The 17,189-nt window shown below is 41.0% G+C and overlaps 1 protein-coding gene across 1 annotated transcript in view; it reads left to right on the top strand.

Moving 5' to 3' along the window:
• The window catches only part of CFAP47 (cilia and flagella associated protein 47), a 681,124-nt gene that overhangs the window by 318,757 nt on the left and 345,178 nt on the right, over window positions 1–17,189 (top strand). Inside the window, 2 exon segments of the mRNA XM_030575652.1 lie at window positions 5,933–6,159; window positions 15,491–15,674. Coding sequence (XP_030431512.1) covers window positions 5,933–6,159; window positions 15,491–15,674 — 411 coding nt within the window.

The raw sequence follows: 17,189 nt of genomic DNA, 5'->3' as shown, positions 1-17,189 counted from the left end.
AGTTTGACACTACTTGAACCAGTACAAGCATCTCTTGCTTGTCTTAGAACTTTCCTAGATATGAAATATTGGCACTTTGTATACACATTTATGATGTCCTGATGTGTAATCTGCAACCTGTATTTCTTGGAGAACAATGAACTACTGTAGAGCCAAAATGTCTCCGTATGTCTCAGAAATATTTCAGTCAAAGAAATATGTAACGCTCCTACTGTGAGTTCCTTATGGCTTCTCTACATGGTGTATTGTTGTGTATCAGCTGTAGTGCAAATTCTAGTGTATGCCAATGGGTCTCTCACTAACTGGCCTGTGAGGACCCTGTTGGTGTGCACTAAAAGTTTCCTAGGGCATGTTAACATAGTCAAACAATACTATGTCAGCTAGCACTAGGGAACTTCAGTGAGCACCAGTAGGGTCTTCATGGACAGTTAGTTTAATGACATGCTGGTGTACACTGGAATTTACACTCCAGCTGTTGCGCACTTATGCACCGTCTAAACAAGTCCTTACCTACATTTATACAGCATTACTTCCTTGATATTTCATTACACCCTTAATTTAGCTTCTGGATCTAGCTTCTGGAGAGCAATCCTGCAACTTTGTTCAATTAGTATTGTCCAAATCCACCTCCTTCAGGAGTTGTTTCTGATTGTAATGGGCTGGGAATCTATAGTGGCAATAGTCAGAGAAGGAAAGGTATTTACTTAGAATCTGTAATTCTTTAAGTAATTGTCTCTATAGCTCTTCGTTCACTGAATATAGGTCCACACAGCAAATTATCTGAAGCGATGACAGTTATTTGGGAAGTGACCTTTCTTTCATGGGTTGTGATTCAGACACACTCTTGTATGGCCATTTAATGAGGTCTGAACAGCTCTGTCAGTACGGAACTATTTCTCATGTGGATAATATGCCTCCAAGAGACTATGGGAGACAGGACACCTTTAAATGCAATACAATCAAAGATAAATATAGCATTTATTACATCAGTTTAGGAAAGATGAAATTAACCATCTGTATTTAACCATCTCTAAACCATTGTTTTGTGCCTATCTCTCTTTAAAATACATAGTTATTTAAACCTATTCAATTTTTTGTGAGAAAAATCAGCAGTTTGGTCTGTAAACTCCTGAGATATTGCCCTCTAATTATAGTGAGGAGTATATTTCTGTGCTGCTTTTGGAAGTGTGTTAATCATCACCCACTCCTTGTTCTACAACACATACAGCCGTAGGTGATTCAAGGCCTCTTCACACTCTATGAACTTGATGGCTTACAGGAGCTATGCAGAGACCTTCTTTCCTCTGGGCAAGTTATCTAAAGAATTTGCTCTTCCACTCACTATCTCTAAATAAATGCCAGTCATATTCGCTACCATAATATATAAAAATTGAAACCAATGGTGAAAAATAAGGGGAAAGTCATGTCAGACGTTACAGTATCAATGACTGTGTTCCTGTTAGGTACTTTTTAAAAGATTTAGCACTTTGTAGCCCCTCAAACTGACCCATCTGTAGCCAGGGAGTGCTGAGTTTCAGAATGATGATGTCATTATGATAGCAGTAAAGTACAACATTTATAGTGAGCTCTAGGCTTTTACTGGTATTTTCTGCCCAGCGCCAGTTCCTGCCATGTTAATAACTTGTGAGTTATTCAATTCAGAATGATGCATTTGAAGAGTTTATGCCTCAGCCATTTTAAAGCACATCAGGTTGAAACTTGAAGTACAGATTCACAGGTGGCATGCAAATGCTAAAACACTTTAAGCTGAGCACTCTAATGAGTGACTCTGTGATATGCATTTCTGTGAGACTACAAGATTTTCCTCCATTCTTCTTCTCAGCAGCTCAATTCCTCCTGCTGCTTGTCTTTCATTCCTCTCAACAGGGCCGTCCTTAGGCATAGGCAGAATAGGCAGCCGCGTAGGGCCTCACTCTCCCTGAGGGCACCACTCTCCAGGCAGCCCAGACAGTGTAGAAGCAGGGCTGCTGGGTCCTAGAGAGAGTCGAATGCAGCACAGTCTGAGGAATGGGATTGGCTGCTGGGGTCTCTGGGAAGGGATGGGGGTAGGGGTTGGGAAAGGAGCTCACCTGTGAGTGTGACTCTTTCCCCCCGGCTGAGGTCAGGTGAGGCAGGCGCTGTGGCTCTGGAACCAGTATCCTTTGTTGTCTCCCATAACATCCATTCTTCTCCCCCACCCCCGCCCCACGGAGCACCCCCTCCTTTCTCCCTCCTCCCCAGGAGCACCCCTGTCTCTCTCCTCCCTCCCCTCCGTCAGGGCTGGGTTGGGTGAGGTGCTGCGGGGGAGGGGAGGCTGGCTACCTGCCTGCTGAGGAATGAAAGTGAAAGTAACTCACTTCCTTGGCAGGCAGCCAGGATTGGAATGTCACACAGGGCTTGGCTGGAGTTAGCCAGATGTGTGAAAAATCAGGATAAGAAATTGGAGTAGGGTGAGCAGATATCCCTATTTTATAGGGACAGTCCCAATTTTGGGGTCTTTTTCTTATATGGGCTCCTTTTACCCCCCCACCCCCACCCATCCCTGTCCTGATTTTACATACTTTCTGTCTGGTCACCCTAGGTGGGGGTAATTGGTGCCTATATAAGACAAAGCCCCAAATAACAATCCTGAATCCAATTTCAATGTTTTTTTTTTAAATCAGTATCTTAGCCAAAAACAGAAAATTAAGTTGTTGACAATTATTAGTGACAGATTTGGTTTGAGGCAGGGAGTGGGTCAGTTTTCATCAGAGAAACAAAAAATGTTAACTGACTTTCCTATAGCCTGTTACTCCTGATAAGAGCCCTCCAACAACTGTAATATGCTCATCTCCTTACTAGTGTATAAAGCAGGGTTCGGCAACCTACGGCACACCTGTCAAAGGTGGCAGGTGAGCTGATTTTTGATGGTATGCAGCAGCAGGCTGAGCAGCTCAGCCCATCACTGCTCGGGGGTTCCGGCTGCTGCCCTATTGCCAGCTGGGATACCAGCCATCGGCCCAACTCAGCACCTGCTGCTGGCCTGGGGACCCCCAAGGAATTCCAGGCTGGCAGTGGGCTGAGCAGGCCAGCTGAACCACTCAACCTGCTGTCAGCCTGGGGTTCCATTCACTCAGCCGGCAGCGGGCTGAGTGGGCTGGTGGCGGGCTGAGCGGGCTGGTGGCGGGCTGAGCAGGGCCGGTGGGGGGTTGAGTGGCTCAGTCTGCTGCCAGTCTGGGGTGCCAGCAGCACTCAGCCTACTGCTACTCCGGGGTTCCGGCTGCCGGCCCCTTGCCAGTCAGGACCTCAGCAGCCAACCCCACTCTGCCTCCTGCCAGCCTGGGTGAGCAGAATCCCAGGCTGGTAGCAGGCTGAGGGGGGGTTGGCGGCCGGGATCCTGGCTGGCAGGAGTTGGTGGTCAGAACCCCAGACCAGCAGCGGGCTGAGCAGGGCCTGGAATCCTTGTCTAGGGTTCCAGCCTCCAGCCCACTGCTGGTTTGGGGTTTCATTTACTCAGCTGGCAGTGGCCAGAGCAGGACCGGTGGCCAAGACCTCAGATAATAACAATAGTTTATTTATATAATATAGACATAGAGAGAAACCTTCTACAAACATTAAAATGTATCACTGGCATGAGAAACCTTAAATTACAGTGAAGTTGGCACACCACTTCTGAAAGGTTGCCGACCCCTGGTATAGAGTGACCATATGTTGTACTAAGATTCTCCTGCTTTTTTTTTTCCCTGTGAGTCAGTATAACTTTTGCCAGCCCAGAAGTTGGGCAGCCAATGTTTTACGTTTTCACAATGTTTTCTCCAACTTTCATAAAGTAAATACATAGTTAATATGAGTTAAAAAGGCCAGGGACACTTCTTTGTGAAGAATCTGTACAGCAGATCATGCCCATAGACGATCCAGAAAAGAAATTTGAGGTTGAATTTTTTATTGTGGTGATGGATAAAGCAGTATCTGCTGTTGATGAAAGGTTTAATACCTTGCAAGTATACCATGAACAGTTTGGATTTTTGTATGACATAACTAAATTCAACAAAATAGGAAAACAAGAGCAACTAATGACAAAGTGCAAGAATCTAGAGAGCCTCCTGAAGCACGGTGATAGTTTTGATTTAAATGGACTTGAACTGTACGAAGAATTGAGTACACTGTCATCAATGTTGCCACATGCAAAATCGGTGATGGACATTTTACAGTTTATTCATACCCGCAAACTTGTTGATATATATCCTAACGTGTGCATTGCCACTCGTATTCTGCTGACAATTCCTGTAACAGAAGCGTCAGGAGAACGGAGTTTCTCAAAACTAAAGCTCATTAAAAACTATCTCCGCTCTACAATGAGTCAGGAACGCTTGACTGGTCTTGCTATTCTTGCGATCGAACAAGACATGACTTTGTCTTTGTCATACGATGACATTATTACTGATTTTGCAGCCAAAAAAGCCAGAAAGATTGCTTTTAATTAAAAACAAATCTTTGTTTCAATACCGCTTCATATAAATTTCCAATAAAATTTTGATAAATTAAAAAAATATATATTATTTGCATCATTCTGTCATATCAGAATTTTTTCTATAGTGCTGCTTCTTTAATGCTAGTCCATCAGCATTACAGTGTGCTTAATTAAGTTAAACTGGTTTTAATAATGTGAATGTGGCAAGTTTTCCAATACTATAAGCTTATGTTTGTGTTGCTAAGAGCAGATCAGGCACAGGGGCACCAGTTTAATAATCTCGCCTAGGGCACCATAAATCCTAAGGCCGGCCCTGCCTCTCAATAAGATTATTGATCATGCGTTAACCCAGACAGCAGGGCATTTCAATAAGTGTTCCATCAGGAGCTGTTCCTGTCTCTGCTGTTCATTGTGGTGATGAAACTTAGGTGAAGCCAGAACAGCAGTGAAGAGGCACATGTCAACCATAAAACCCACTCTTCTATTAGGCCTCGAGCCAACCAGCACAGCCCATGAGTGGCCTTGTGTATAAAACCTGGAATGGGATACTAGAGATCTGGGTTCCATTCCCAGCTCTAGCCTAGAGTTCCTCTGTGACCTTGGACAAGTTATTTAATCTTGTTGTGTCTCACTTCCTCTGTCAAATGAGGATAAAACTCCCTTTCTGGTTGTCTTACCTAGTTAGATTGTAAACCCTTTGGGGTAAGGGGATTGTCCCTTACTGTGTGTTTGTACTGTGCTACCACAGAAAGGCCCCAATTTTAGCTGGGGGCTTTGGGTGCCAGGATAATATAAATAAATGTATTGCCGTACTCTCCAAAATGTCTTCCCACTATAGATATGTTCCACAGGAGTAGAGTGGGAGGGGTGTGTGTGTGTGTCTGTGAGAGAGAGAGAGAGAGAGAGAGAGAGAGATCTCAGTAACTAACAGACAGCTGTGGAATTCACCTTCAGAAGATACTGAAACCACCACAAATTTTACTCCCTTCATATCATAATCTTATCACTTTGACCTAACCTTCCCATCAGAACAACACTTATGAATAAATGGGAGGAGAGTGATCGGAACAATACTGATTGGGAAGGACAGGTAGAAATATATATATATATTCAGTGTGGTTTACTTTATAATTTGTAAGGACCTCTGACACCCCAGTGACAAGGGAAGTATGAAAGCTTCAGTAATTGCTGATAATTATTCCTCCCATAAATGTAATTAGCTGAACAGAAAATTAGTTAAAATATACCTTTTTGTTGATTATGAATAGGACCTTTCCATTTGGATTTCAGTCTGTGTTTTCAGTCCTTCTTCTGATTGTAAGTTATAATTAGTCTAAAACTCAAAATATTATAGCAAAGCTTACGTTGTTAAATTCAGTACCTTCCGAGTTCAATGTGATATTTTTGCTTGTGTTCTGGGCTACTGAATAAAAAAGGCATACAGTTGTAATAGCAGCTGACAAATGGCTTTGTTTATTGCAGGTCACAGTGTGGTGCAGCCAGTTCTGTGTTTGAAATGCGGTCTCACTGATATTCTTGAAGAAAAGCTGAAGATCCCATTGATTAATGAAGCTAGGGAGAAGGCTCTGGCCATTGCGGCACAGCAGCAGATGTCAGCTCTCGAACACAAGCGAAGAAAGGTCACAGGAACACTGGAGAGCAGCAGTGTTCGAGTTGCAATTGCAGCCTTAGGGCTCTCCAGAATTGAGGTAAAAAATACAGTAAATCTAGCAGATTATTACATAGCTTCTCTTTATTTGTGAGACTGAGTTTGTTAAATTTCAGAAAGTACCATTAAATACATAAAGAAGTTATCTCTCTCTCTCTCTCTCTCTCTCTCTCACACACACACACACACACACACACACACACACACACACACACACACACACACACAATTTTGTTTGTTCTCTAAGGCATCGCAGTATTTTGAATGTTTTTGAAAAAAACAAAAAACCAAACTCCTCAAAAACAAGTGACATCAGTTCATTTAATCTGTGCTGTGTGAGTCTTCTCTGAAAACGTGACTGTAAAAGTTTCCATATTCCATGTAACAGATCTAATTATTAGTATTTGTATCCTCTTTTCTTTGCTCCATTACCATGAGCTACTGTTTAACCATAAGCATATTCAAAAAGGGTTGATAAGAAATAAGGAACATATGCTAAGCAGGTAGTACAGATATGCTGTCAAGAGACTCTGTGACCTCCTTGCACCCTAAATGTTATTAAATTGCATTTATCCATTAATAACTTAGACATGCCCAGTGTTTTTGTCATAGTTGTGTACTGATATCTTAGCAAGAACACCATAGCATTTTTGAAAAAGTAAAATCTTATAAGTAGTGAAGTGTCATTTAGATCTTCTAGCTTTATTGTGGTAGACTCAAGGAGTTCAATCCTACTTAGCTAAACATTGAGAAAGCTAAGGCCTGGTCTACACTGGGCGGGGCGGGGGAGGAATCGATCTAAGATACGCAACTTCAGCTATGCGAATAGCGTAGATGAAGTCGACGTATCTTAGATCGACTTAGATTGACTGACTTTGTGTCCTCGCGGTGCGGGATCGATGGCTGTTGCTCCCCCGTCGACTCTGCTTCTGCCTCTCACCCTGGAGGAGTTCTGGAGTCGATGGGGAGCGCGTTCGGGGATCGATGTATCACGTCTAGACAAGACACGATACATCGATCCCCAATAGATGGATCACTACCCGCCAATCCGGCAGGTAGTGTAGACATACCCTGTGGGATGACTTGATTACAGTCTGTAAGTACCTACACAGGGAACGCATATTGATAATGGGTTCTTCAGTTTAACAGAAAAAGGTATAACAGGATCCAATAGTGGAAAGCTGAAAGTAGACAATTAATACTGGAACTAAGGCATACATTTGTAACAGTGAGAGCAATTAACCGTTGGAACAATTTAACAAGGGCTGTGGTGGATTCTCAATCACTGACAATGTACAAATCAAGACTGGATGCTTTTCTAAAAGATTTGCTCTAAGAATTATTTTGGGGAAGCTCCATGGCCTGTGTTATATAGGAGGTTAGACTAGACGATCACAATGGTCCCTTCTGGTCTTGGAATCTATCAATCTATTATTTAGAGACATTTCATCAGGAATTTGATTATTTCTATTGCAGTAGTGTTACTAAACTTGTAAAGACGGCTAGAGAATATGTTATGTTAATTTTTTTAAAAGTGAAATTTTAGTTTGTGAATAAATCCAGAATATCTGTAATATCACTGAACATACAAGCATATTTCCATTATGAAAATAAAATGTAACTGTATATCAATCATGATCCAGGCCCTGGGCTGCATATTTTAGCTCCCTCAGGATCTTGGAGCCATCTAACCATTAGGTAGATCCCTGGACAGCTCTTTGTTATGCCAGCCTTGTAGCCATACCCAGTGCTCTGTGGTAGAGGATAGTACATAGGTTGCTAAAGCAGCCTTCTGCCGCTAGAGGATTCCCCTATACAAGGGAAATCCTCTATTTACCCGTTAAATTGGCTGTAACATTCCTTTGTGCTGCCAGAACTGTGCAAAGCAGTCTTAATGAGGCTGAAGAGCCTGCCTTTTACATAATATCTAATTCAATAGGTTAAACATTGGTTCAGGAATTGTGGTCTGCTCCCCTGTGTTTGAGAGCATTAAGGTACAGTATGCATTAGTGGAAATAGTCTTATGAACAATAACTGTGGTTACTGAAAGAAAAAGAAGTGAGAAGAATACCATATAGTAGTAAAGAAAATGAAACTGTCATGCTGTTGTGTATGTGTGAATGTATGGATTGTGGTGAGTGGGGTACAAAGACAACTCCTACTCATAGGTCCCCAAAGATATTGTCCAATCTCTGTGTCTCTCACTTTATGAAGTTTTCTTTTAAACACTAATATTGAAAATTAATATATATATAAAATAACAATAATCTACACTTTATACATCCATTTACAGTGTGTTCTTCACCATGGGGTGAAATTCTAATGCTGTAGAAGTCTGATTTATGTTGGGGGGCATGATATACATCTGTAGTATCTAGCTGTAAGTTTCTTCCTCTAGGATGCTAGCTAATAAGTTTCTGGGGTGACATTTTTTGAGTGTTTCATACATAATGCATCTGTACCTTTTATTCATACTGCACAAAGAATCTGCTGTACTGGAGCATTAGCTCTGGATTTAGACAGGCCTGGGAATAGTGGGAGTAAGTATAGTGTCTTGTACCAGTAGTCATGCTAAAACCTAATGAGAGTCCTAATATGATTTGAAGCTTAGGGTGGTTAATGAGAGTCAAGATTAGGTATGGATATTTAATGGTGAGGTGTCAAAATATTTGAAATGTCATATTTGAAAATCAATAATAAAAAAGCATGAAGTGAATATAATCTGCAGAGAGAGCCCTTTTCCTTGCACTGGAAATGTTCTTTTGTCAATTTTTACTTCAAGAGAAATATCACGGAGCGTAGCTTTGATTGATGCAGAAGAGATTTATTTAATAGATTAAAACCAATATATTTATGCATTTGGTAAACCAATGTAAAGTTTAATCTCCAAAAAGTGATCATACTAAAGTCTGTCTAAATTCACATATATTGGTCACATAAAAACAGTCCGTAGTGTAGAAATTATGGAAGAGTTTATTGAAGAAGCTTGTGAGTAGTTATGTTTTACAATTTAGTCTGAAGCTCAAGGGCTACATTCTGGTTTGATGTCAGAATTGCCTAAAAAATCTGTAGTTTAGCAAATTTATATCGATTTTTGAAGTCCTTTAGAAAGGTTTTTGTAGATTAGTGCATAAGTAAAGAAGCTTTTGCTGCAGATCCAATTACACATACGAACAGAAGGAAAGGTGCTATCTACATTATTATTGCTTGCCATCCCTACTTTGGTAACTCTAAAACCGAAATGATGTAGTTCTTTATTCTTAGTAATGCTTGTTTGCCTTTTATTTTGTAATTCTGTTAAGGAGCAGAGTTGTAACTGAAGAACTTGTCCTTGGGAGTCAAAGAAAAAATGCAGGTTCATTTCTGTACAGTATGTGACCGTAGCCCTTACGCATAGATGGCTGAATGTCCCTTCTATTTTTGGACCACTTTGCTAAAAATTCTCCTGGTAATTATTTCTTCTTGTCATACAAAGGCAATTTATGCAAGTCCCTGGAAATTGTGTTTATTAGATGAATAATGTATCTATAGCGCTCTCCAGTGAAACTCTGATTATTTACTTATTCCATTGTGCTCCTGCCCAAAGGCTCTAAATCAGGACTGGGACAACATTGTGTCAGGCAGTGTACAAACAAAGTATAGGAAGAGACAGTCCCTAACCCTTGAGAGCTTGGGATCTAACGAACACAGAAACAAAAAATGGGTGGGAGGAAAGGGATATAACATACAGATAAATGATCGAGGTGATGACCATTATGTGAATGTGTTTTTATTAATGGCGAGTGAGGGGGAAATGGTGGTGGGGGGTGTTATATAAACAAAGATAATAGGAGAAAAGGAAAGGGAAGGTGAACACTGAAGAGAGAGGAAAGAATAGAGTGGAGCAGGGCAGGTTGGGAAGGCTGCCAGAGAAGGGATTGCGATGAGTGGAGGAAGTGGGGGGAAGGGGGATCAGAAAATCAACAAACAGTACAAAATGTCCAGAATCCATAATATAAAATGTACTCTGCTGTCACCACTGGTTCTGGGAGCTGTGTAGGTCTGGAAATGCGGGTGGGCCCCAACATGGTCCCTTCCCTGTCTTGGATCGTCATTGCTGCCCTCTGTCCCCAGTGACTGTCTCAACCTTAAGAAGCACCTGCCTGTCTGCCTCCTAACCCATATAACTGTGTGGAAAGGGTTCTTGGGACCCAATGCCTGATTAAATCCTAGTTGAGTGAAGTAATGTTGGGGATCCAGCTGAGGCTCTCCCATCCTCCAGCTTCTGTTGTGCTGGAGTCTCTGCTCCTGGGAGCTTTCAGCTCTTTCTCTTGGAGATGCTGGGTTATTGTGACCTGGTGCCTTGGGATGGTGTGGGTGAGCATTTACACTCTGCCAGAGTTCTGATCTAGGGGAGATGAACAAGGGGTTCTATCTTGGTCTTTATCCAGCCTCACCACTGCTCTGCTACCCTGACCCAGAACATTGTGGGAGTCCTCTGTTACAGATGCTTGGCTCTGACCATGGCTCTTCTCTCACCAACTCGCCCCCAATCATGTGACTCTAAGAGGGAAGTACCTAGGATTTGGTGCATTTTAAACAGTACGTTTTAAACAACAATAACAGAAAACATCTTGGGTCAAATTCTGGTCTCAGTTGCATTTTTTAGAAATGAGATCATAATTGGGCCCATAATCTTTTTTTGTCTCACTGCTCAGTGTTTTACTTCTATCAAAGTAAAAGGGTGGTGTGTGTGTGTTTGTACATACATCATACGCACACACACAGTCTTTTATAGAAAAGGATCCTAGAATTTTTCATAGTTAATTGCAGGCTATACACAAAATCACAAATAAACTATATAGATTTTAATACATCATTCAGGCAGCATCTGTTGATATACATGTAAGCAGAGTCAGGATGAGCTCTACCCTGACATCTGGTAGAAAGAATTTCAGAGAGTGTATTTGCATAGGCACGCCTACCCCATCCCATGCTGCCGAGCTGTGGGACTGCTTTGTGACAGAAATGACTCAACCTCAGTTGAGTGGTACTTGCCAGACAAGGGACATGGGTTCCAAAACCCAGTGAATTGAGAGAGGCTGGGTACAAGTATCTGTGCCTGGTGGTGCAGTCTCCTTGTGGAGCCAGAAGCACCAGTTCCACCCCCTCCTCTCTCCACTGTGGAATGTCAGAGTTGATTTTTTTATTCCCTCAAGAATCTAAATACAGGTTACTGAGCTGAACTCACTTTGGGCTAATGGTGCACTAGCACTGGGGCTCCCCTACTAAGAGCTGAGATCACTAAGAGTTGAAATCACTAAAGAGCTGAAATTACTGAGCTGAGAGCACTGAGTACTGTGCTAACTAGTGGGGGAGCCTGAAGCTACACTGTGGAACAGAGCAGCTGGCGGAGTGGAGCAGTTGTGGAGACGGGTAGAGCGGATCACGGGACAGCTGGTGGCAGCAGAGCGGAGTAGCTGTGGGACAGGTGGAGCAGCCCACAGAGCGAGCGGAGCCGAGCAGTTTGCAGAGAGAACTGAAGCAGCTCATGGAGCAGAGCAGCTGGTGGAGCGGAGCAGTTTCTGAGGACGGCTGGAGGAGCAGAGTGGAGGGGCTGGTAAAGCGGAGCAGTTTGTGGAGAAGGCGGAAGCAGAACCCACGGAGAGGCAGGGCAGTTGGCCCCGGACCACGTAAGGTGCCCCTTTCTACCCAGGCTGGGGGGAGAGACCTCTACAGATAAACTCTCGAACTCTGGGGTGGCATTGACCAGAGACTTTTGGGTTGTTGGACTTTGGGGTGATTGGACTTAAAACCCTAAGGGGAAAAAGGACAGTGCCAAACGTACTTGGAGGTGGGTTTTTGTTTATGGTTTGTGTTATAACCCTGTTTGTGGTGTTTCTCCAATGGGATGCCGCACTGATTCCTTCCTTTATTAAAAAGATTTTGCTACACTCAGGCTCCGTGCTTGCGAGAGGGGAAGTATTACCTCCTAGAGGCGCCCAGAGAGGTGTGGTATGTGAGTGTCCCAGGTCACTGGGTGGGGGCTCGAGCCGGTTATGCATTGTGTTACTGAAACGGAACCCCTGGATACTGAACCCGGCCCTTGTTGCTGCCAACTCAGAGGGGCAGAAGGGTTACATACAGTCAAAGAGGATACAATGTCCTCATTTCGGAGAATCTTTGAGCACAAAAAAAATTAGAGTGGTTAGAAGTCATAGGCCGGAAGGAAAAAAATGAGATTTGAAAATCATCATTGAGACAGTTAGGTCCAGGGAAGCTCCCACACTGCCTCAGTCACCTGTAGCAGAAGAGTCTACAATGCACAGAAAAGGGAGATGGGATACTTGGGGAGCAAACAGGATGGGCTGCAAAACAGAAAAATTCAGAATGACAAGGGTGGCTAATCGCCAGAGAATATTAATAAATTAATGAAGTCTGATGCTTGTAACAAAGCCTATTTTTCTATCTGCTCATACTGCAGACTCATCCTGGAAACTGAAAGTCAATTATGTTCTTCACCAGTAATAAAAATTTCACATTTTCACATTTTTCACATTTTGGAACATCATTAACAGTTACGTTGATGCATGTGCCAGAATAAAATGTGCCTCGCTCTGTTACAGTTGTATTGGCTGTCCAGTGATAACTGGAGTAAAAATTAGTAAACATTTGTGTTTATTGCTAAATAAGCAGATAAAATTTGGAATACATACAAAGGGAACAGATCTGTTGAATAACAAGGCACATTTTGTCACCCTTTCAGTGTTAACCACTTCTTTGTCGTTCTCCTCCCCGCCCCTAAAAGTTTCAGGTTTCCTAGCTGTCTCCTCTCTTGGGCAGAGATTTGCATCAATCTGTCTCTCGAGACTGCAGGCTTAGGCTTGCAGTCCCTCTGTGCTTCATTGTGATTTCCCCAACAGGTCTGACTGGATCCAACATCTGTGGCTAACCTTTCTCCAGGGGCTACACCCAGTTACCAATACATCATTGCAAAGGCCCTAACAAAATATATTTATACTTAAGATGAAACATTACAGAGTAAACATATAAAAAAAAGTTCCTTTGTGTATCCTAAAAGCTTATCAGGGATCACCCATCGGTCTTATGGGGCCCAAGTAAGTCAAGGTCTTTCCAACCCTGCCACAAGGATTGGGATCCCCTGGCCCCTTGGGCAGAAAATCCTGTCTGTTTGCTGAATCAAAAGAAGGCCTTGAGTTTGTTTAAACTCAGCCTTTTGTATTAAATGTGTCTTCTTTGTCCCTTGGTCTCTGATACCTTTTTGGAGTTGTTTACAGTTTCAGCAACTATCCTTAATCAGCCCCCACAGTTTTTAGTTCCTGGAGGAGTTGTAGTAAACTTCCCCCTCCTGGAGTTGCATATAGTCCTTGGCTAACAATGGTACATAAACCATTCAGAGACTTAATACAATGTGTTCACCCAAAGATATTGCAGGGTCATGCAATATCTGTCACACCTTTTATGTAGGTTTTTTTTCCTGAATACGACTGTACTTTAAATCAACAAATATTAGCCTTTTTTTTTAAAAAGAAGATTATATTGATCTAGTTATGACAGTCAAAATGTTTACCACCTTTAATGAAGTTTGACCATTTCATATCTCATGTCAGAGCCATGACAGCTATATTTTTCTCATATTTTAAAAATAGAGGAGAAATGTGAGCATGGACCCCCAAAATACTTAAATGCTTATGAAAATCATGATAATTTCTTCAAGATCCGCACAATTTATTTCTATATGTTCAGTGTTTCCACTGAAAAATTTGCTACCAAATAATTATATTATTACTAAATTTACTTGGGTTTCTCCAATTATATTGAACTTCTGACTGCAGCAAAATGTTGGACTATCATCTGATACCAAAAGCGTCCAAGCTATGGCTGCCAATTTGTTATCCAAATACCTCATAGGTTTGGATACAGAATAAACAGATGAATTTATTTGTTCAGTTCTGTGACTCCTGTCATAAACAATAAAGATGAGAAGTCTTATTCCAAGCTGTCTCACTGATTTAAAAATAATACCACTTCTGCCCTGGGACAGCCTAGTTGGAATAGGTTATTGCTATTATCAGATGAATGATTTGTTTCAACTGTTGAATTTTAATAAAAGGATCAAATTTAAATTCAAATTCTCTTTTATGAATTCCGTCTACAGAGTCCCACTGTTGGGAAGCATGTGTCTTGGCACAATGGGACATTATTTAAAAGCAGTAGCAACTGGGGATACACACGTGTCCTTCACACACAGCTGAATATTTGAAGCAGTAGAAAAGATAGGCTGGATGCCTCTCGCCACATGTAGCTTAGCAGTGGTTTCCATATACCATAAACTTGTGTAATTTAGAGAATGGCAAGAGAGGGAGCTGTAAAAGCTCTAATTATTGAGAAAACTGGCAGAAATGACCAATGGTGATGAACAAATTTTTAAGCTTAGGTACATAACAAGGACTCGTTTTGAAGTATGTTTACTTTCTAACATTGGTATTTGCTGAACTAGTTTCTAGCTGCTGACCATGGCAGTACGGTAGAGATACCGTAATATTTGATAGGGCATACTACTTTTGAGTAATTGAATGTATTAAACCATTAAAGTAATACTGTGATGCTACTATAGTCTGTCAAGTTTAGTTTTTTGGTATGATGGTTGTATGCATACATTTAATTCAAGCAAGTTACTCATTAATATTGTGTTGATCAGAAATCCAGAAATGCCTTTTACCAAAAGGAAGAATGTTTTTGTCCTGAAAATTCCTTGCACTCCCTCTGGTTCATAAACCTCAGTGAAGTATCTTGAAAATATCACTTTATCTCAGTTTTAATTGATAACTTATAAAGTAATATACAAACTCCTCCTCTCTCCACAAGAAATGTTTGTCACTTTATTGGACTTTCCTTGTTCTTTGTATTGTTCAGCAATTCTGAAGACTTCGTGAAAAAATTCCAGAAGTTTCTAGTTTGGAGTAGCACATGAAAAAACATGTTATTGTTCTAGTATATTTTCTTTTTCCTTTCTTACCTTCCTTGAAAAGCTTTGAAGAGTTACAATTTGTTTCTGAGCAGCATGAGAACCCTTTCAGGAACATATAAGGAGGCTTGTAGATCACAAAATTTGTTCACATCCATAAGAGGAAGAGTTTTTAGATTCATTTTATCTATTTGATTCACTATTTTGCAACTTAGAATTAATTGTTTGGGGAACCCATCTGTAGTAATATTTGCAAAAGTAAACAATCAGCTATTTTACATGTTTAATTATGCACCCTTATTTTGTTTGTCTGAGTCTCTAAAAACAGAATGTATTTACTTTTGAAGTTTTTATTATGGCTGCACTTATTATTCAAACCTACATATTGTTCCTTTATTTGCAGAGAGATGCTCTGTATAGGCCTACTCAATATCCCAAAAAGTTAAAATCTGTGGACTACAGTATAGAAGTGAGCATGCCAGAATATTTTGAAATCCCTGAAAAACTCTCTATTCCTGTGTCAGCAACAAGCAGAGTTAATTCTAAAGCCTTTTCAGAGGAAGACCATCAGGCTATGAAAGCAACAGGTAATAAGCAACTTATTATTTGAACTGCAACTGATAACTTGGCATCCTTAAATTGTCTACCTCTCCCAATTCTTTCCCACTATATCCACAAAGGGTACATCTACACAGCATTTTGGAGTGAGTGGCAGCAAACCTTTCAGCCCAGATGTTCCTCAATGACCCATCTTATTTTAATAGTTTTTTTGGATGGGTGGTGGTTCATAAGTTCAGAACAAACATTTTCAAAGTTATAAAGCAAAATTTACATATTTCCTTATAGCGTGGAATACAGATATTTCAAGTGAGATTAATGCATATGCAGCAACTTACAAGTATTTCAGGAAGTCTAAACACTAAATACTTTCTTATAAGACTAATATTATTTTGAACAAAACTAACATACAGGTGAACAGGTTTGGTCTCCAGCTACAAGTTTGTTAGTTCTTAGTTAATGCCTGCAGCCTGGGCAAGAGCTGGCATCTGGCCTGCCAGCCTCACACTCTCTGCCTTATTGCTTTCTAACTATTATGTTTTCCACTGAGATTTTAAATATTTTCCCCTTTGCTCAGCATCTTTTGAATTTCAGACTCCCTCTATTAATGTTTTACAACTTGGAAAATGTGTTACTTACTTTTATAAAACATATTGAGCAGTTGGTATAGAAATCGTATTTTTCATTTTGCTGTAATTTGTATGTCATGATATCTGGGCACAGGTATAGTCGTGTGTAATAGTAACTTGAAACCAGTGCTGTCGTAGCTTTTTGATTCAAGTTTCAGTACATTTCTTGTCATCAGCTCATGCTAGTGAAAGGCAGTTGGAAGCCCTCGAAGGATTAAGTTCACGTTGTCCTGGAATCTTAAAACTCTGTCTGTCCTGTGAGAAGTGAATATTGTCCACAGACCGTTGATGGATTGAGAACTGCTGACCTAATTAGTCATTAAGATATAACCTGTGTGCAGCATAGCTCTGACAATTAAATTTCCCTTTTTCCTTTCTTTTCTTAAGAAAACAAAAAGCATAAAACCAAAACTGCCCATTCACATTAATATTTACAATATGGTCCCAAGTAGCTTTTGAATTTCACTCTTCACTGAGATGTAGTAAGTTTTGCAAGTATAGTTCACTCACTGATGAAGTGAAAAGGATGTGAAAGGAGTGAGTGTCATTGTTGCTGCTTCATTTTTCTCCAAGGCTGTGTTAACTGGATTTCAAACAAACAAACAAACAAACAAAAAAAACCAAAAAAAAAAAACCCAGCAGATGAGGATAGCAGGAACAGGTTAAAAAAAAGGTGTAAGTTAATTTTTAATCTCCTGTATGACTGTGTTCTGTGTATTTCAATGAGACTTTTATATCCTCCGCTACCCAGATTTATCCCAGCAGTAATTCCTGGACCAGACAGGCCAGGCTGTATATTGTGAGGTTACAAAAGAGGAGGGTCCTTGAAAGGCTCTGCTAAAATCTAGGGGCCTGATCTGGTGAACAGACCCTTGAAATCACTGAGACTGTATGCATGAGTAATATTGGTGAATG

The sequence above is a fragment of the Gopherus evgoodei genome, chromosome 1 (genome assembly GCF_007399415.2).
Source record: "Gopherus evgoodei ecotype Sinaloan lineage chromosome 1, rGopEvg1_v1.p, whole genome shotgun sequence".
NCBI lineage: Eukaryota > Metazoa > Chordata > Testudines > Testudinidae > Gopherus > Gopherus evgoodei.
The sequence above is the reverse complement of the archived record's forward strand: the minus strand, read 5'-3'. Positions and strand labels throughout refer to the sequence as shown.